Source organism: Phalacrocorax aristotelis, chromosome 2 (assembly GCF_949628215.1).
Source record: "Phalacrocorax aristotelis chromosome 2, bGulAri2.1, whole genome shotgun sequence".
NCBI lineage: Eukaryota > Metazoa > Chordata > Aves > Suliformes > Phalacrocoracidae > Phalacrocorax > Phalacrocorax aristotelis.
This window is the reverse complement of record NC_134277.1, coordinates 130,265,421-130,286,940: the sequence shown is the minus strand read 5'-3', so window position 1 is coordinate 130,286,940 and position 21,520 is coordinate 130,265,421. Positions and strand designations below refer to the sequence as shown.

Genomic DNA, 21,520 nt, shown 5'->3' with positions numbered 1-21,520 from the left:
TCTTGAGATATATATTGAGATCTCTCTTACGTAGACGATAAGGCATTTCACATCCTGCAAATCCACCACCTATCTTACTTCACCATACCTTGTTTATACCTAGACCTTTAAAGAAAACAAATACTCAAATGAGTATAGTACCTCTGCTTGAAAAAGAGAACACTAGGCAAATTGGAGACATAAAAAGATAAACCATGTAATAAATTATGTACGTAAATAAGTTACATGGAATATATAATAATGTTACATGGAATGACAACGTTCCATGGAATATAACAACATAATCAACACCTTAATCACATATCCTTAGTCATATCTTAGTCTTTTCATGTAATAAAGTGTTAGGATCTGTTCATACAAAAATAACTAAATAAACTTTTGATCATACCTCTATCACATTACGGCAGGGAAGTTTAATCTATTTCTATAATATAAATGAACCCTTAGGCCATGTCTCTGCTTCACACTTGTCTGTTTTCCTTTCCTTTGCTGATTCTGGAAACTGCTTCAAATACCAACTATTTCAAACAGATACTTTTTTTTTCCCTCCAGGACCAGTAACCACTGCCTGGGGGCTGGTTTCCAGCTTTGCTGCTGCTTGGTGCAGGCAGTGGCCTCCGTTCTCTAGCTCAGTCCCTCTGGTACCTCCAAGAAGAGAGCCTCCCAGAGAAAGAAAGGACTCTGCTTTTCTCTGAAATTACATACTATGATTTTAAAAATAAACCACAACTGTGGAAAGAATGAGTTTTTAATTTCCTAGCAATTTGAAAATAAATTTTAAGGAAATATTTTATATCATTCCTGTGTTTCAAAGATCTTCAAATGAAATTTTAAAAGTAACAGTTGTTTTGGTTGAATAATTGAAATACTTTCAATTATTTGAGTTTGAAAAATAAATTTGATATCAAGGAAGTTCAGAGAAACAAACACAGATATTTTTAAAAATTATTTCATATTACCAGTTGGTTTTTCCCTGGAAATAAAAATTGTATTCCCCTCTCCTCTTTTCCCTCCCCGAGTTTCAAAGGTACTCATGGTCTCATCACAAATGAGAGCTAACAACCCACTTACAAGATTCTAATTACAAGATCAGCTGAACTTCATTATATTCAAAATAGTGCTGTAACTCAGAATACAAAATATTGTTTAATCATGTGGATTTATCACAACAAAGTACAAGCTAAAGAATTTATTTGTACCTTTAGTTTTTCATCAGTATAAGATGCTACCTGTTCCTTTAAGCATCTATCATTCAGATACTGCTATGCAGAGGTGCTTTCAAATCACTGCATTAACACTAACGAATCCTAGGGTTTCAAGTGAGGCAAAAAAGGGGAAAAGAAATTGATAAACCTCTTTATACCTAACCGCCTCAAACTTCTGAGCCCTAGGAGATAAAGACAAATTCATTTGTAATGCTGACATCTATTACAAAATCGAGTTAGATTTTACATCTATGTCAAAAAAAAAAACAAACCAACAAAATAGAGGGTAGGGTTATGCTCTTCTTAAGAAATGAAAAACATTGTTAAAATGCGCCACAAGTATTTCACAAAAGACCCTCAGACAATGTGAGCAGCACAATTCACAGAGAAGGCAGCCCACAGATAATGAGTTTTATTTTTCATTTCAGGGATGAAAGTCACCAGATTCAGTTTCATATTCTGAATTTTAATAGCTATTTATAAAGTCCAAATAATGCAAAGAGTAACAAAGTTTTAGTTAGTGCCTACAGCTCGGTATTGGGGAACATGCTTTTCAACAGAGTCATAAAGGATCTGTGGAAAAAAGAGGGGGGTGAATAGTGTTTTAAGTTAACTCCATCACTTCACTAAGCTGCAAGAATCAACTGGAGGGAGAAAAGGAGGAAATAGAAGAGAGGACTATAAATATCATGAACCTTGTGAAAGTGATGAATAAAACCAAGGAGCACTCCATTACACAGGTGGCAGATTCAGAATAGATGAAAGGAGATAATTCTCACAAGACGTAGTGTGGAAATTTATCCACACAATACTGCTGATGGTAAACAATTAGAGGGATTCGAAAATGCTGATTCCAATTCGTGAAAGACAACCTATTAAAGACCCAGCTTAGCAAGACTTGTTAAGTGCAAATGCATTGCATTTGGCTCAGGAAGCCTCTGAGCCACAAGCCACTGGAGGCTGCAAGAGTGTTCCGCAGCATTGCTGCACGCCTGCTCTCCTCCTCCTCTTCTCCCCCATGCGCCTATTCTGGCCACTGTCTGAGACAGGGTGTTTGGCCGGATTCTAGACTGACAGACTCTCCTAAAGTATCCTTTCATCATTTGGTCTGTACATAGTAAGTAGTATTTTCTAACCTGAAGAAGAACGTATTACAGACTACAGCGAGTACCAAATGTGCTGAACAAGCCTGAAAGCCCCATCCTGCGCCCTTCCCAATGCCCGGTTATCTCCTGACTTGCACGTTAACAGAATAAGCTTGAATACATTTCAAAAGAAAAATTCTGCTTTTATCCAAATCTAGTGATAACAATCATCGGTATACAGAAACATATTTCGTTTCATTAAAAAGCACTTGCAGGAATCTACTGTGCCTCCCCTACAGCAAAGAACAAACCCTTGTAAGATGATTCCCCATAGATCATTGAAGAGAATTTCAAGGTACAATGCCTACTAATGGAAAATAACACATAGAGGCCTGAGCTGGTTGGTTTTTAAAAAAAAAAAAAAAAAAAAAAAAAAAAGAGAAAGCTCTAGCCTTATTATTTCTAGTGACTGGGAACAGAACACATCTGAAACAGCACTTTTACACGCTTGCATATAAAGGTTGAAAAGAGAAACATATGACAACGTGAGACATAGTCCTCTACACAAAAAATCTTAAGAAATCTAAAAATCATCTACTTCAGATGATTAAGAAGTGACAATGTTTACAAGTGTGGTGTTGCAAGTTATGTGAAATGAAGTAATGTGTCAACAGCAGGAAAGTGAGTAATTTAGAATGAATCACTATTTTATACCCATACAATCATACCTAAAATTGAGCCTGCTTGTAAAACAAAAGAATAAAAATGGAAAGAATTGCTGGCTGCCCAACGCTTTTATATTTCACTGTGGACAGCTCGTAATTGTAAGCTGTGATTGCTAATAAATTATTTGCTGCAGAACAGAAAAGCATTGCATATTCTACCATTGTAACACATTTGCTGAACAAATATTAGCTTTTCGTTATCCAAAGATGGGAAGATGTCAAAAAAAAAGCTCCTTGACAAGGCTAACATCCCAGTCAGAGCACAATGAGCACGGAAAGATGCTTTCTCATGAAGAGATATGAAGTGGCATAAGGCAAGTGAGCAGCATCGTTAATTTTAGGTGAGACCTACGCAAATTTATTGCGGTACAATTACATAAAGATCTGCATTTTAATTTGGACGCATAATTTGCTAATACTCTAAAACAATCACCATAGCTACAACCACCCACTGCAACTTTTAAAACAGTAATAATCATTTTAGAGACACATTAGATTAAATGACATGTTTGTACACTCATACCATGGTTAAGGGGAGGTATAAACTCACCGATAAAAGCGCTATCCGACTCCAACAGTGAATTTTTCAAGAATTCATTAGATTCATTCCTGAACTACAAAAGTGAAAGAGAAGACATGTGAATTCAGATGCCTCAGTATCTTTTCTGGAGCCAAGTTATAATTAATGTAAATTAATTGCCAAACTTCTGCGAAGCAAAAGGCAGCTCTACAGTGTTCAGTACTATTCCTTACTTTATGGCTATAAAAAAACCTATACGTTTTTAAATAACTCATGTTCTCTTTTAGCATTAGGAGTTTTTTTTACTTTTCTGTAGTAATCCCATTTGCTGAAATTGTCTACACGTGGCAACACGTGATTTGTGTAACACAGACATTTCCTTCAAGAAATACATCCTTGTCACTCTGCTTCTAGTGCTGACTGTCCTGAAACTGAAGTAAGCTTTGCACCTAAGGTTGGTGTGAAGTATTGATCAAATGAAGAATGACTCATGTTTCATTTATCCCACCACATACAATCTTTGATATTAAAACATTAAAATAACACATTTCTTCATAGTCATAACAAGCACTAAGAGTAATACTTGTAGTTCATTGCATAGTTGCAACCATTTGTTACAGAAATTCTGCTAGGGAATAATTTATGTTGTAAACCACTCTGAAATCAAAACGGTAGAAACTATCAGAGGAAACAGAACAAGAGAAAACAAATTTTTACTGCAAAGCATTACTCTGAAGAAGAATTTCAGGCAATAAGTTACAACTGTGAAATGCATTACGGTGTTTTTTTAATATAAGAAATGTTTCATGTCTGCGTGTAGTTACAGTATTATCCTTGAGGCTAATGGCTTTGCTCTTGCAGCGTCTTCCATTTTGTATGGTTTCACATTCCCATGAGACACAACTGAACTCTGTTATTCTGCAGTTTGGGTGACTGTGGAATTCCAATTTGATAGCACTTTATTTCGCTCTTTTCACCAAGTCAGAAAATAAACGTCCCGTTTGAGACAATGGATCTAATTACTGACTGCCGTGTGCATCACTTAAGCCACCTGCATCCAGAGCAACTGCTTCTGGCCTGGCTTTTTCTACTAATTCCCACCCCAGCAGCAATCTAACGTCATATGATTACAAAATAAGTACCACTGAATATAAAAAGAAGGGAGTGAAAGAATCAAACTGCCCCTATACAAAAAGACAAAGAACTTGACATACAAGTTTAAAGAAGCTGTTACTCATTGTACTGACAAGCAAGAAAAGTAAATAAGCTTGCTGTGTTCTTACTTAAGTGTAATTCTTTTTTCCAAATCTGTGAAAGACACAATATTTCTCACACTTCAGAAAGGCAAAGTAATATAATAAAAAAACCTGTTTTTTCTTACCAGGCCCATGGTTTGTGGGTTGCCACCAGAAGCAGAATCATCTTGATCCACAAAAGCCACATAGACAAGAGACAAAACGATAGTATTGACACAAAAACAGTTAATACTGAAACATATTTAAAAGTTTTATCAGCATATTATTAAAAAAATGAAGACCCCTATGCATTACTTCTTTAAAATCACACATATCGTAATTAATATTTTTAAAACATCAGAATGCAATGTTTATTCCAGTTTCCTTATGTCAATTTAAGCAGAATCAGAGAAATCAACAGAACTCGGTAGTATATTATTTCTAAGAATGTTAAGCACGTGCAAGTCCTTCTTAAGGCTGGTTTCATCACTCTCTCCCAAAGAGTAAACATACTTGTCACACTAGAACTACATCATTCACCACTAACAAAAATCTGTTTCCCATCTTGTTCAAAACCTGATTTGTTATCCAGAAAAAGCAAGCATAACTATTTCTGTGGCTACTGAAAACTGATTTTTTAAAAAATATATAATCACACTTCATTATATGCTAAAATTGCACTAAATTGTGCTGAATTCTGAAGAAGTTCTCTATACTGCAACAGTCAGAATGACTTTTGTCCTCTGTTTACAACAATATTGTGAACACTTGGTATAGAAAGGTCATGTCCAAGTGTTGACTGAACACCACAAAAAAACCTCCAATTTGTGGGAAGGCAGCATGGGTTAAGCCATCAAAGCAACACATCAGGGCACAAATGGTTGCTGCGTGAATACTTGGCTTCCCTCTTTTACCCTCTTACGTTTTGTTTGTTCATACCTTAAGATGTCTGTCATTTGAATTACCGCGTCTTAAACAATATCCAGTCACACAGCTAGCAAGAAATGCTTTTTTTCATATGTTCTGCCCATTGCTGAATCCTAATGCAACTGGAACATGGTACTGAGAAAACCCACCAGGTCAAGTAACTTCAGATGAAAAAAGAATTTAAACAGAAACCTGCTGTCCAAAGCATACCCAAGAACTCAAAAGTTGACAGCCACCTTCCTGTAATAAAGATTATCCTCCCTTCCCTAGCATAAGTACTTTGGTTTTCTTGCCATCATCTTCACATATTAGATTTTACACGTCACATTTTTCTTATATTAAAAATATTTGTGAATTAAAAGAAGAAAAAAAAAAAAAAAAAAAGAGAGTTGAAGTTAATGGTACTCAACATCCCAGTGGTCGCTAGTGCTAAACTGCAACACTTTACACTCCATCTGAACTTCATAGCTAGGACACAAAAAACCCAGTAACAGAGAAACCTTTCTAATTTAACAATTTTTGTTTAAACTTGCTAGAAACCAAGCAGAAAAACAAACCAATACTGTATCAAATTATTTCTTCCACACTTAAAAATCACCTGAGCCATGTATTTCCTGACCCCACTTTGTTTTTTGCCACTATTTTTAGTGGTCTATCTAGAGCTAGACTGACCAAGGGAGTCAGAAGTCTCATTTATATGCAGTGAAGCTAAACATTACAACAGTTTTGTAGTTAAAGCTCATGGATACCGAAAACATATTTATTCTACATTCCAGACATCTGCTTGCCAGGGATAGGCATGTTTGTGTAGCTGAACAGTCATATTTATATCAATGGAACTCAAGACTAATGATCTTCATCCCTAGGTGGGACATCTCAGCAACCAATTTGGCTAGCAAGAAGGATGCTGTGTCACAATAAACTGTCAGATGAAATCAGTTCTCGGCTTCTGTAAGGGTGTAATAATCAGAGCAGGAGACTGCAGAAAGCCTCGAGAGTGACTGCACGCTCAACGTGCTGAACACACCACATTTGCAGCTTTCAAAGAGAGGCTGAGAGGCTGAGCTAGACAGCAATCATTTCACAGAGGAAGTACTGGTCTGAGGATAAAACCTCAACTTTGGAGAGCACAGAGAGCCATCCTGAAAGTTAATCTAACGATGACCCCATGCATACTGGAAATACAAAGAATCAAAACTGAAGTAACTCTTCTTGTTTGGTTTCAGTCTTTGAATGAAATATTTAATAAGATAGGTTTGCTAGACAGAGTTGCAAGAAATACTAACTATGCAGCAAGTAGCTGACTTTCTGTCCAGCATGAAAAACCATAGTACATGGGCTGTCACTCCTCCTGGACTGACAACCAGCCCACTCCTGATGCACTACACCAGTCAAGCAGAGCCCAGCACTGCAGCACAACATCAAACCTGCTCCTGTGCCCTTCCCTCCTATCCCCCAAAATAATGATCGTCCAGAAGCCTGCAAAAGACTGCCTTATTTATAGGGACACAGCAAGCATTTAAAAAATTTAGGACGTTTACAAAAATCATTAATTTCTCAGGTTATAGTTCCACTAAGAGTCCACATATCTCTCTTCTATATAAAGAGAAAAAAAAAAAGAAAAAGCATATCAGAGGGAAAAGAATATATAAAGTATGTAAGGTAAAGAACACTTACATATAGTGTGGGAAAACAGGCAAGCCTTTGCCACTACAGACTATAATACAACATTTCTCCCACAGTACAAAAATACTTATTGCTGTAATTCAGCTTTCTTTCTGCCTTAAATAAGACAATAAAACCACTTGTCTATTTTCAGTGAGAGGAAGATGATGAACTTGTCTCTAAGCAAAATAAACTGGAAATAGAGACATATATGGCAACTAATTCTCTTGCTCAGTACACAAGTGACAGGCTATAAACTTAAATGATGTTGTAAAGCAGTAGGAGAGGAGAGAGAGAGAGAGAGAGAGAGAGAGAGAGAGAGAGAGAGAGAGAAGAAAAGCTGCTCAAGGATCCTCTATAAGCATCAGTGGAAAATAGTTTTAAAAATCAACTGCCTGTCTACCAACTAATCTAAAATGCCCAAGTAAATGCCTCTTTAGGTTGTCACTATGTAAGCCTGTGTTACACATTTAGTATTAGCATGTGCCTAAAATGACCGTTTTTCCTTAAAATTAATGAAAAAAGCAAATTGGCTTTCCAGCTGATGGAGGTTCCTTTCCCAACAACATTAAATTAAAGCCTTCTCAGACTGGTCTATTAAAAAATATTCTAATGACTGAAAAACAAAACCAAACCCCACACAGGTCTCAGTTGAAGCTAGTGAATAATTTTTCACCATTTCAGTCAATCTCACAATGAGGAAGACTGAAGACAATCCTATACATTCCACTTAGACATTAAATGATATTCAAGAGCTTGCAATTAACACAGGAAGTGGTACCAATATGCTTATTTGCAACTGGGATGTTACGTTATCCATAAGCAATACTGCACCCATTGCTTGAACACTAGCACATCTGTCCGAGATGGAATAAGAGTCATCTTTTAACACTCAGCAGGGTACCAAACAAAACATTCTGCAAGTAACTGTCACCCTTCACATCTTGGTATCAATTCTGTTTATCTTACTCATGTATGGGTCTATTAATAGGTAACACAAACAAGCCTCAAACAACCAACGATAAGAAGGGCACTTAGTTTTTCTAAAGCAGTAAAGAGAGGTGTAAGTCTTTTCCTTTCATATATGTTTGGGCTTTTAATGCTATACTTTCTCTTCATCTCTAAGACTAAAAAAAAGACTAAGAAGCAATCTGAAATTGTACTGGGTGTCTGCGGCAAGGCAGGGGCCTACAGGGGTGGCCACTGTGAGAAGATGCCTGGAGCTGCCCATGCCAGGCACAGCTGGTACCACAACGGACCCACACAGCTGAGCCCATCGGTCAAGCTTTTGGTGCCTCTGTGAAAATACACTTAAGAAAGGGCAAAGCGAAGCACAGTAGTGTGGAGTGAGGACAAAAGCATGAGAAGCGGCCCTTCAGACACCAACGTCAGAGAAGAAGGGGGAGGAGGTGCTCCAGGTGCCAGAGCAGATTCCCCTGCAGCCCCTGAAGAATACCATGGTGGAGCAGACGGAAGTGTGCAAGAAGATGGGAGCAGCAGAGAGAAACCACTGTGTACTGACCGTAATTCCACCCCACCCCCTGGCCTGACACCATTCATTGCACCAACAAAGGGACTGAACATAACCTCGGGCAGTACCAAGGAAGGGGAGCAGGGGTGTCAGGAGCAAAGGAGTGAAGTTCAACATGGGGAAGAGGGCAGACAACGTGTGGCTTTGATGTTTGTCTTTCTGTTTACCACTACTCAAAATCTGTAATTAAATATTTATTTAAATTGGTAATACTTAGGTTAATTTTCTCCAAGTTGAGTTTGTACCGATTGGTGAGCAATCTCCAAGTCTGTACCTTGACCAACAGCTTTATTCTTCAGTTTCCCCTACTATCTTGCCAAGGGGCATAAGTGAGGCAGATGTGAGCAGACGAGCAGCTGGGTGGGAGCTTGGCTGCTAGCCAAGGCTAAGCCACCACAGAAATACAGTTACATTCTCTTCAAAAATTTAGTTAGACCGGTCTGAATTACAGAGAGAAACACTTCTCTGAGAAATTTGTATCTTTCACTCAGAGCTGAGGTCATGTGTATAGTTGCAACTGCAACTTTTGGAAAGGTTGAAGCAGCTTTCATATTTTTAAACAACATCTAAAATAACTTGAGATACTGCTCTTCAATGACTGTTCATAAAAAGATATCAGCATGAACATTACATTTGGAATTAAGTGCAGCATGCAAAAAAGGGGCATTACATTTAGATTTCACTGCTTCTGCAATATGCAGCAAAAACATTCTACTATGTTCGGATGTTAGTATTTTAGTAAGCGATACAACCAACGCTTCCATTCTGGAACCTCAAACTGGTAATGATATCTTACATGTCGTTTCTAAAGCAAAGCCTGCTTATGGATACAGATTTCTGAAACTTTGAAACAGTCAACCCAAGACTATGGAAATAAAAGAAATTTAATCCATTAAAAGGAGACCAATGTGAAGACACACTGGCTGCATTTTAACCAATTCGCAGTTCCAAGCCATCTACTTTCTCAGTGAGAACTGAAGAAATGCAACAAGGAACTTACCTGTTAAGGCTTTTATCACAAATCAATAAAACTGAGAGTGTTACTGCTCTGTAGTTTTCTTTCAGAAACAGTAACCTAACTACTTTTCTCTTGCATTTTTCTGAAGTATGAAGCACTAGTTAAATTACTTTCAGGGAATGAAAGAGAAACAATCACAGTAATTAAAAAGGTATTCAATTATTTTATGCTTTACATTACGACAGAATCTCTGCATTCTGGTGTTAAACTGTTTTGTACTGCAGTGCTGTCATCAAACTTGGAAGAAGTACAACTAGAGCTGGTGGGTTTTAGTTCGTATCAAATATAAAATAAACAAGTCACTGTCATTATTGTGGACCGATCATTCCTTACCTTCTGTTTCTCGCCTCATTCTCATTCTGTCAAGTTTCTTCTGCTGCTCCCTCAACAGTGCCTGCTGCTGAATCTCTAGAGTCTGGTCATCTTTTGGAGGATCAGGATACATGTGTCTCAAGCCCATACGTGTTTCAGAATCTAGAGCAGAGATACAAGATTTAAATTTTTCCCTAAACCAACATTTCTGAAAAACATTTTAAAAGAACTAGCTACAGATTCAAAGTAATAAAAAAACATTAAAAATAATGACAATGGCCAAGCGGATAAGCCACTTTAGCAATGCTTTTACCATTTTACTATATTAAAAAATTTATTTTCTAGCAAAGGAGAAACAGAAAGTTACACAGAATCATAATTTGTTGGTGGATTAAAAAAAATAATCAAATTCAGTCTATTTTCAGTAATGTCGTAGTATCAAATCATAAGAACTTCAAGAAGCTCAAGCGGCAAGGACTAGAAGCTAGGTGAGTGCTCTGAGTGATAACTCAGCATTACAATGCCATGAATTGGGTTCACCTGTAGAAATGGCCACACAGAGAGATTTACACACATGCAAAATAGTGTCCACAGAATATATTGTGTATGGGCAGTAGCTGTGAAGAGCCTGATTTTTATTTTCGCCTTTAAATCCTGGGTGGTGTGGAAGATGAGGAAACGAACAGATGTTTCACCACCTTTCTTCATCAACAACAAGAAGATCTACCTGCCTTTGTACTTCAGTTCATTAAATTCCCAGATATTCTGTATATTGACGGGATCTTGTGCCTCTTTTGATGAAGGTCGCCTTACTGGAGCCTGCAGACGAAGCCTGGCCATCTCAAATATGTCCTTTGGATTCTTGTCTCTCCTCCCACTTCAAAAGTTTATAAAACAAGCAGAATATAATTTAACACTGTAATATTAATGAGATGGATGGAAATATAATCTTGATAGAGCTCACATCTTTTATCCTTAAAGAAAACTATCAAAATAGGAAAATAAATTTTAAAGTAATGACATTGCATATTGTATTATAAAAAGGGATGACCTACTTAAAATCAAAAAACACCCCTCCTACTTTATGAAGTGGACCTAAGACAGATGATCTGATGAGTCTTTCCCAACTAATTGGTATGATTAACTAATAGATTTTGGAAGCAAGAGTAATTTTTTAAAATAAAAACGTTATGATTTTCAATAAGAAAGTACTTCCACAGCGGTATGCTATTCATAAGCATATTCATCAGCAGTAGTACTGCAGTTTACAGGCATCAATTATGCCCTAGGAAAAAAGGTAATGAGTTAAAATTCTGCCGTAGACATCTGTTTTGAACCACTCTGCAAGACAAAGTATTGCAACTTCCAATCTTACCAGCACAGCCATTCTTGCACTGAACTTCAGTAAGATTATTTAAAACACCCCACACACATTAGAAAAAAAAAAAATGAAGAAAATTTTATATACGAGTTCTATCTTTATATTTTCATGTCACTCATGTATATTAGCCAACCAACACTAGCTACAAACACACAGTAGCTTTGAGTTCCCATGCAAAAATCTAACTTTTAAAGCTGAAGATTAAATTCCTACCGTGTAATCGGTATATCATCATCACTGGCCACATTTAGCAACTGTTCTTGCAGTCGCCTCTCTTCACTACGAAGCTGTTTCCTCATCTCTGATAACTCATTTATCACATTCTTTCTTTCCTCTGGAATTTAACACAATTTAAAAATAAAGAGTGTCAGAGACACTTTTCTGCCTACCTAATAAGTGTAAGGTGGAAAAAAAAGAGATAATGAACCATTAATTAAAACAAGGATTATACCAACTCAAGAATCGCAGCATTTCATACACTAGAAATTAAGTCAGAGCTTGTATTTTGAGACAGCACAAGGACCAGATCCCCCTGAACAGCAGAGCATCCAAACTTCCACTGAAGTGTTTCACTGTATTTAAAAAAAGAAAAGCTATGAAACAGCAGCAAGCGGGTGCTGCCAGTAAATAGCCTTACTTGAAATTAGCAAATCTACACAGTCCTCAGAGTCCCAGAAGCAGATGACAGGAACCGAGGTGGTATCAGCAAGCACAGAACCTCACTTCTGTTTCCTGACTCAAAAGTCAGATATCTGCCTGCTCAGTGCAGACTCTCATAAGTGTTCGAGAGGTCTAACTTCAACACTTACTTTTAGCATGTGCTTATGTTGACTTTTTAGACCTACTTTGGGTCTAAGCTGTTTTTTGTGGTCACGACAGCATTCCTCCACAAGTTAAAACAGTTTCATAAATTCTTTATTTTCCAAATAACATGCTTAATATTGATATTTTACTGACTTTTTGTCTGAGTCCAGAACCTAGCAGGAAAGCAAGTTTTACTAGCTTAAATCCTCAAACACAACATTTAATTCATGTGTCTCTATTTCTCTCTCAACAGATGGTCTAAGTCAATCGATTTCCAAGAGCTGCATTAAGAACCACTCTGCCTTCCATTTGGAAGAGCCATTACTCCCCAGAATGGACCCAGGTACTGACTGCTGGGGGTTAGCGTTTGTAGGATATCGTTCATTGTCACATTCCATGTGTTGTTTCTTTTATACTTGTAAAAAGGAATCAGAAGAAAAATAACTGCTTTCCACCCACATACTACCAAGATAACTAACATGAAGACCAAAAGAGATCCTCCCAGCATGTCTGAATTTTAAAACCAGCAGTGAAAGCTAAGAGGAATGAGCAGAGGATTAGGCAGATTAACAAAGGAAAGTAGAATTCAAGAGTTAGGTCTGCAATGCACTACATACTGTTGGTCTAATCCAGCCAATGCAAAACCCTCCCATTTTGCAGTGTTCTGGTCACAGTGTTCAGCACTGTCCTGACTGAATCCAGCACTTCCTGTGCAGATTATTCAATTATCAGAGTTTTTACAAAAAAAATATTTCCTGATGAAGATGCACAATAAATGCCTTTTTATTTTGTATTAATACTTCAGACATACCATACTAATACACTGATACTACTAAGACAGAGAGAACACCCATACAGAAGTGCAAAGTTTCTAAGACTACTCCGTTGCAAGCAAGAATGAACTGTAACTGAGAACAATTTCATTGTAATAGAAAGTGAGCTTGCAATAAAGACAATACCTACCAAAAGCACGCAATTGATTTCTTCTAGCAGGGACGGGTGGAGAAGGAACCCTTGGTTGCGGAGGAGCCTAGTGATCATAATGAATATGAAATGTTAATATGTCAGAGGAAGAAAATATAGCATACATTTTTTCCTTTTTTTATGTCCAATTTACATTAGCTACCTCTACAACTGGAAGACAGAATAGTAACCTTAGATGTTGTTAATGCCGAAGATTTTTTTAAAATCTGATCTTTAAATGTATAATCCAAATTACTATGATAATACCTATAATGCACTATTCAGAGATCTAGACAAAGTTATACCAAGCACTACAAAGACACAGAAATAAACTAACCTTCCTCCAGAACATTCTTAACATTTAAGGAAAGCAACGGTTTTAAATAAGGTTTAAGCTTTGTCTTAAAACATTTTCTGAAACTGTACTATAAAGTATTTTGCCAAATTATAATTTCCATGGCAAATTAATTTTTCAAATTTTTAGCCCAGTTCAAACAGTCAGTTGGTTAAAAAAAAAATTCCACTAAAGAGTCAGAAGTGTAGCCTGAGATTCAAATATCACAGACCATTATTTAATCTACTCTTCACAGGAGAACTTCATTTTAAAAAAAAAAAAAAATGTCCCAGGGAAGACTTAAATCAAATGAAAGAAATGAGTGGTCTTGGGACCACTACTGTAACTCATTTGTGATGCAAAGAAGAAAGTGAAGTGTATTAGCAGTTATAATCTTTTTGCACCTTCAAAAATATAAAAAATAAAACAATAATGTCTGTAGCTAGGAATCAACATTAAACTTCATGCCTGAGCTAAGTTCTTCTCTGAATAAACACAGTGTGTTGCTAGATTAGACGTGAACGTTCTTATCCTAAACCTTGAGATCGTTAGACCCTTGGTAAGAGCCTGGACAGAGTTATGTACACTCAAAAATGAGGTGCTCATCTCTACAGAAAATGTGCTTGTAGGGAAAAAAAGAAAAAAACCCAAAATATTTCTTCAATACTTTGAATAAAAACGAACATTAAATTTCAGAGCTACAAGACTGGCTAATATAAAGACCGTCTCCAGTTATTTGTGGTATTCCAGTAGTAACTGGCAAGCATTAAAAACCTGGTAGGATTTCATACACTAACGTCTTAAATGAATCAGTAAAGTTTACTATAAATATCATACTTGTGCATAGTAAGATACATGACTCTCAGCAGAGGGAATCCTTTCTTCTTTTCTTATTGATTTGTTCTGAAGAGCAGAAACAATGGGAGAAGGCTGCCTTGAAAACTGCAAAGAGAAAAGCAAGATTGAAACTACATTCCTATAGATTCTGAATAAAGTATGCTTTTGGACAGAAAAGTTTTGTTAGTATTTTTCATTTGACTGAAAAATGCTTTTGCATAACTTAATTATTTTTAGATTTAATTTACTTTCAACTCTTAGCCACATAAAATTATTGCAAATAATTATTTAATGGGATTTATTTTCTACCTGTAGTAATTTTAATACTCTTTTCTATTATGTAGTTTTTTTAATTTATGGGTGACATCTTTTTCTTCCTCAAGTCTCTAGACACTTCCATTATATCTGTCCATTTCAGAGAAATTACTTGCAGAAATTTCTAGAAGAGAAGCAGTTCTATATTTTACTTAGATTTTGTCCATCAGGGTTCTATGTGATGGATTTCTTACATCATCCAGGTCAAAGTAAAATAATTAAATTACAAAGAACATAACTGTTAAAGATGGACAGTCCCCCAGTCCTCTAAATTATGTAACTTTATTTTTATTTGTGTTTGGACCTCAGCAAAAGCAGGCAACAGTACTTCACAGCAGATATAAAAATCAACTACAGAGTGCAGCTTGCTCTTATTTATCTTGTTTTTAGTATTTTTTAAAATGTGAATTTGATCAGCAGATAAGTTTCCACTGTAGTATGTCTGATTTTTCAATCAGCTGTTCTCTGTGTGTGCGATAACCTTGTAACATGTACCATAGCTTGATGAACTAAGAGGGGAACAACACTGAAGGCAGAGGTCTAAGAAATTATGTAATTTCTTTAAAACTCAGTTCTTTTTAAAGTTAGGAAGAAGTATTTCTATCTTAGAAAGTCACTGAACAATACCGTCTTCTCTTCTTCTTCTGTCTTTTCTTTCTCAAAATATTGCCTAAGTTGTTCATCTTGCTTTTCTTCTTTTTCTTTTCTCCTTTTTTCTGCCTCTTTTTGCCTCTCTTCATCTAATCGGATTATTTCTCTACTTTTCAGTCTTCGCTGTAATATAAACATTATTAGTACACAAAAAAGACTCAACATTATTAAAGTTTTGCTTTGTTTTCTTTGAGAAGTTAAAATTACACATCAAAGTGATTAATATGAAATGAAAAGCATATTTCATTAGGCTGACTTCAAACAGTCAAATTAAAAACTATGCCATGAAACATTAAACATCTGCAGTTGTGGCTCTGCTAACATCATTTAACAACATTCCTAATAACTTCAATAAACACCAGTTTGTGTCCCCAGACCTGCTGCTAAACTAAACTATAGGAGTAATTTCCAAAAATTAAATTCAAACAAAACATACTGCAACATGCACCACCCTGTCACAAGCCCACAGAGAAAATTATCATCCAGTCTCAATTTTAGTCTTCAGTCTGTGAAAAGCGATGATTAGCTTCCTACTCTATACTAGACCAGCTCTATTATCCAAGAGACAAAATACATCCACCAACTAACTTGCTCATACCAGGGAAGAATCTAGAATAAGCTAAAGAATTCTAAAGCAGAACCCTTAAGTCCTACATCCTGAACTGATCTTTCATAATCCCAAAAGGATACTGAAAGATTTTCCCATCTCTGATGGCCTTGTGTCCTCTTCCTGCAGTTATTTATGAGATTCTGAATTATGCAAATTCATTCAATTTTCCAAACCTGATAAATAAAGCTTTCGGGTTTGAATTAAATCACAAGTTTACCTCCATGAAAAGTGCTCATTAGATTTGCTTGGCATTCTTCCAAAACAAGCAGTATTTTTATCTCAACGATATATCCTGGCCAATTCAAAAAAAGGCTTTTCAAAATCCTCCTGTCAAGCTACATTCAGAATACAAATTCCATGCGAGAGACATGGGGGAGGGGTGGGGGTGGGGGTGTGTGTGTGAAAAAACAACCACCAAACAGGAACTGGTGGGTTGTTTGGTTTTTTTAATTCATCAATTGGACAAAGCTTTTTATTGGCCTCACAAATAATTTCCTTTATAAAGGAGAGCACCACTGCCAATTATAAAACGATACAATTTTTCTTTGAAGAATTAACAGTACTTCAAACTGGTAGCATACCATAAAGAGTGAGAAGAATGTGCCAGTTAACACTGACATTTTTCTACCTCTCCTCTGGCTAACGTAGACCCATTTAAAAACAAAGACCAATTCACAGGACACTTCAGTTTACCTTCTTAATCTAGGGGACAAATATTAAAAAGGGTTAGTTTAGAATGAAAAAAGTCAAGGTATCAAAGTACTACACCTCCTCCTCTTTCTTTCTTTTCTCTTCTTGTTCATCTTCATATGCTTTTTGAATTCTCATCCTCTGTTCAGCTAGTCGTTTTTCTTCTTTTTCTTCTTCCATTTTAAGTTTTTCTCGCTCTGCTTCTTCCCTACGTCTCTTTTCTTCAATCTAGAAAATAAAGCAAAGTAGTATTCAATTGTCAATAGCCAGCAATAACCTGATGAACAGCATTTACCATCATGATGATCTGTGACTTTTGCAGCACTTACTTGCGCAACCAAAGATTGTACAGAGCAACTGAGAGAATTCTAGGGCCAGTCTTACATTTCAGCTTCAGAATTCCTTTAAAATGAGATGATATTTTACCGTTTCTTTTTGGCCACTATTTACAGAACCACCCTCTGGTAAGAACACTAATTATGCTACTAATAAAACCCGAATATTTCCTAACACATAATCTACTCTAGATGTGCTGGCATAACACTTTTCTTCACTGATTAAATAATGGAGGATGGGAAACCAAAACAAAAAGACATAATAGTTATCTTTTTCCATTCCACAATTATAATATATTTAGACACAGCACTGACTTACTGAAGCCAAAGGTCTGCCCATTCTTTATTCTTTTTGGCAGCACTATATATGGAAAAAAACCTTGATCTTTTCTTTTTAAGACATCCACATCAAAATACCCTATGACATTTGTATTCTTTTTAACTACCTAGGATTTCCTTGATATCGATATTTAATGTAATACTTAATTCTTGTGGCATAAGATTATAGATGAAGTATTATGGACAGGAGACAGAGGCTGGTAGAACAATAATCATGATTATATACCCATCAATAAATAACTACACTATTATTGCCTCACTGATCACTGCTTCATTCTGATGAACACCCGTTTGTATCATATAGACTTCCAAAGGCAAACATCTTTGTTTCTTTACAGATTTATGGATGCAAACTTTTACTGTATGCACAGTTTGAGAACTCAATACTGTATTCAGACAGCTGTACTCAGGAAAAAAAAGACAGAATCTAGATTAATGAAGCCAACTATTAATAGCATTGCTTTTATAAGCATTTCTTATGTAAGACAAAATCAGAGAGACTCAACAGCACATGGCTCTTAGTATACCTCTTGTATACAGAATTGGCTGTGACTGGGTAAGGTCTTTGGTCAGCAGCGATGATTTACTTGGACTATAACCCCTTTTTTAAAAATTTATTTAACCAGATAACTGGTGTGCACATTCACCTGTAAACGAAGAAAGTTCTTGTACGACTCCTGTCGCTTAAGATGCTGTGGAGATGGTGGTTCACCAAACACATTACCTCGAGCAAAAGGAGAGGTCTGTGCAAATGTAAAACCTAAGGCGGGAGGAGAGGGAAGTTACAGATGAAAAACCAAAGCAAATTTAAGACAGCAAGCCAGAGTGAAGGAGCGGGAATCTGAGACACTTGTTTCAAAAATTACGACAGCCATAATTCAAGGCTACAGCTGAAAACAATAGCTAGGATTAGAAGTTCTTACATTGTCTGCCTAGAATACTGTCAGGTTTTAACTGCTCAATTAATAATGTCCAAGCAAGTTGCCTTTTTACAAAATAACACCTATAAAAGTCCTATATTCTACTGTCCCATCTGCAGTTTAGTATCTAAAAATGTTACCTATAAGTTAATTATAATAGAAAAGATTTTACATCTCAAAACTTTACTGCTTTCAATCATACTGACTCAGCACATGTAGTTCTGTTCCTTGGTTTATTCACTCTTTAAAAACAGAACATCTTAACAGAACAAATATTTAGGTAAAATAGCAACAGATGCTACAAAAAAAACCAAAACCAAAGCCCAAAACTGGCAAATAAAATTCTAAGCAGTCAGAAAATTGAATTCTGCTAGTATAAGGTTCCTTCCATACTACGAAGTTTGAAGTGCCAGGTCTCCTTTAGCCCTGAGTTACAAATGTGTCATAACCATACAGCTGCAAAAGTTCTAGGTAGGAGGATTAACTCAGATACCACAAGGAACAGGATCCCTACAGAAAGCAGAGGAGAAAGAAAGAAAGTAAAGGAAGAGTAGAATAAATTGTGTTAACTTTTCAGCTGACACAGCACATTCTTCATTCGTATGATGTCTGCACCAAAGGACAGTGCCTCAAGGATGTACAAGAGCCATAGCTCCACTGAGCTGAGACGAACACAGCTGCAGCTGTTCTCATGTTCCCCCCTTACAATTCCCTGTATGGTGATGTACCACCCAAGTCAGATGAAAGCAGAAATACCACATGCGCTTATTCCCATAGGAATGCACATGCTTACTGCTACAGCCTAGCCTTAGGAGTATGTGCTTGGATACCAGGAAGCACATTTTGAGGTTAGTATTATTTTTCCTTACATGAAATCACTGTTTGAATCCTTCCATTCCACTTTACATGTGGATCTTTCAGGACAGATTTGCTTCACACGGCTATATTCCATGCAAATAGGCAGAATAAAGTTTATATACCATTTGAAAGGCATGGACACAAGACAAGTTACTATGGAAGGTATCAAGGCATAAACTTACTGTGTACTCGCTACTATCCTGCAAGTTCCTCTTTTAATGGGGTAGTGTTACCAAAAAAACAAAACAATAAAAATGAACAACCAAACCCACCAAAACCAAAACCTATACAATTACTGCCTGACTAATGAAAAGGAAGGTGCAAGACTGTGAAGTTCCCATCCCTGATCCTGCACCACCTCCTAATCCCAAAGTAAGTGATCTAACCAGGGGGCTCTTTGCTATTCTGCATTATTACTTCTTTGGCCTTGCCTGTTTCACGTCTTATAAATGGTTAAATGTACAGCATATTATGGAGAAAGAGCAAGAGAAAGGACACAAGGAACAATAAAAAAACAACTGATTCTACAGCTAGTGGTCAGGACACTAAATTGTAATCATGCGAAGTAGATCCATGCCCCAAATACCACTTAATTCTTTATACAAAAGTGCAACAGTTCAGACCAGAGAAAGAAAAGCAACATCTAAGCTGACTTGCGGAGACCACCATTGATCCTGGCCTTTGGCCATCCCAGACTAGGGACAGGTCTGGAGTATCACAGCTCTCATTTAGATGTCTCACAAAACATAAGAAGAGAACGATGCATTGGTTTTTAAATGGGAAAATAAAATAAATCCCTAAAACTTGGAGGTAGTGCACAGGGCTGCATATGTACCCAATTTACCTGTAACTTCTTAGAACTTGTTAACCTAGTTACTGTGCCAACTTCACCTTAACCTGTAACATCATACATCTGCAGACCCTCCTCCTCCTTTTATTTCCATCTTTCCTCCTACTATACAGTTGTATTTTAACGTGTCATTTAAAAGTAAAACAAATATGTATAAAGATTTCATTAGATAACATTGAGCCTGGAAAACTAATATACTGATCCTGACTGTTAGGTGCTAAAACAGTTAGTTACCATTACTGACAAGACAGATAAGAAAATACAACTGCAGTGTACACAGTGACAGCAAAGTAGTAGTTTGGGAAAGAAGCATGATACTGACTTTGCAGGTAGAAAGCACTAACACTATCATAGGACTACTAGAAAGGAGTAAAGAAACTAGAGAATTTTGATCACTAAGGCCTATAATTAGAGCTGTAATACAGTATTCTTAAAAACCTGCTATTTTATTTGTAGATGCTTCTGTGTTCTCAGGTCTTGGGGAGGCCAAACTTAGGTCAACAGATACAATAGCCCTTTTATCTTCATATAGTCTTGCCTCTGGATTATGATATGCATCTTCGTTTTGCTTGTGCATCATATTCAAGTCCGCTAAAGGAAAGGGGAAATAACTGTTTATAATAATTTATTCTCATAAAAGCCATGTTCACCACAGAATCTCAAAAATACAGGGATTTTTGAGCAGACTCCACTTTTCCCGGGCATACCAACTATGGGAACAAAAAATTTAAGCCAAGACAAGAATATAGAAGTTATAGGTGAAATACCAGTCATTAGGAATTCACCGATTAAAAGATTTATTTTGGTGGTTTTCTTTCTCCAGGAATGATTCTTCATAGCAAAACTTCCTGCTCTCCTGCCCAAAACTGCTATGAAACGGAAAGATAAAGAGCTCGAAGACAAAAATGACTGACAAGTCTGTGTTGATAAGCATGTGCTCAGAAACCACCCTTTCTTCTATTTCCTTAAAGCTGTAAAACACTTTTGAGTTTAGTATTGGTATTTTAAGTACTGAATCTCTATTTGATTACTATTAAGAATTATAAGCAAAATTGAACCATAAAGTGTATTTTGCTCTTCATGTCTTTTGTAATAATCCAGGTGCAGGTTTCTGTATGTAAGCCAAACAACGTCATCCAACATTTCGACCAAAATTTACTTGGTGCCTCTCAGTTACCATAAAAATCCTGATCAAAGATGTTAACTTCAGCTTGTTTTGAAGTGTCACCATGCTATACCTAGAAGGCTTGTTTCAAAACAAAGAAGTACTACACAGTCTTCAGATTATCTTTTTAAACAGTGTTCCCAACGATTATGAACTGCTGTAGTTACTTAAGCACACAGATTCTAAGAACTTTAAATTACATCACTCTCTGTAAAGCACCTTTTGCATACATCAGTCTCAAAAGC

General features: G+C 36.5%; 1 protein-coding gene across 26 annotated transcripts in view; it reads right to left on the bottom strand.

Moving 5' to 3' along the window:
* The window catches only part of CSPP1 (centrosome and spindle pole associated protein 1), a 65,738-nt gene that overhangs the window by 5,747 nt on the left and 38,471 nt on the right, over positions 1–21,520 (bottom strand). For 15 of the 26 annotated variants that reach the window (XM_075085195.1, XM_075085171.1, XM_075085179.1 and 12 more), the window contains 11 exons: positions 20,549–20,701; positions 18,130–18,242; positions 16,887–17,036; positions 15,485–15,631; positions 14,543–14,647; positions 13,372–13,438; positions 11,818–11,938; positions 10,955–11,100; positions 10,245–10,385; positions 4,917–4,957; positions 3,566–3,629 (listed from right to left, as the gene is read on the bottom strand). In XM_075085195.1, coding sequence (XP_074941296.1) covers positions 3,566–3,629; positions 4,917–4,957; positions 10,245–10,385; positions 10,955–11,100; positions 11,818–11,938; positions 13,372–13,438; positions 14,543–14,647; positions 15,485–15,631; positions 16,887–17,036; positions 18,130–18,242; positions 20,549–20,701 — 1,248 coding nt within the window. Of the gene's footprint in view, positions 1–3,565; positions 3,630–4,916; positions 4,958–10,244; positions 10,386–10,950; positions 11,101–11,817; positions 11,939–13,371; positions 13,439–14,542; positions 14,648–15,484; positions 15,632–16,886; positions 17,037–18,129; positions 18,243–20,548; positions 20,702–21,520 lie in introns of all 26 variants that reach the window. The other 11 variants (XM_075085185.1, XM_075085190.1, XM_075085187.1 and 8 more) reach the window with 2 other exon arrangements.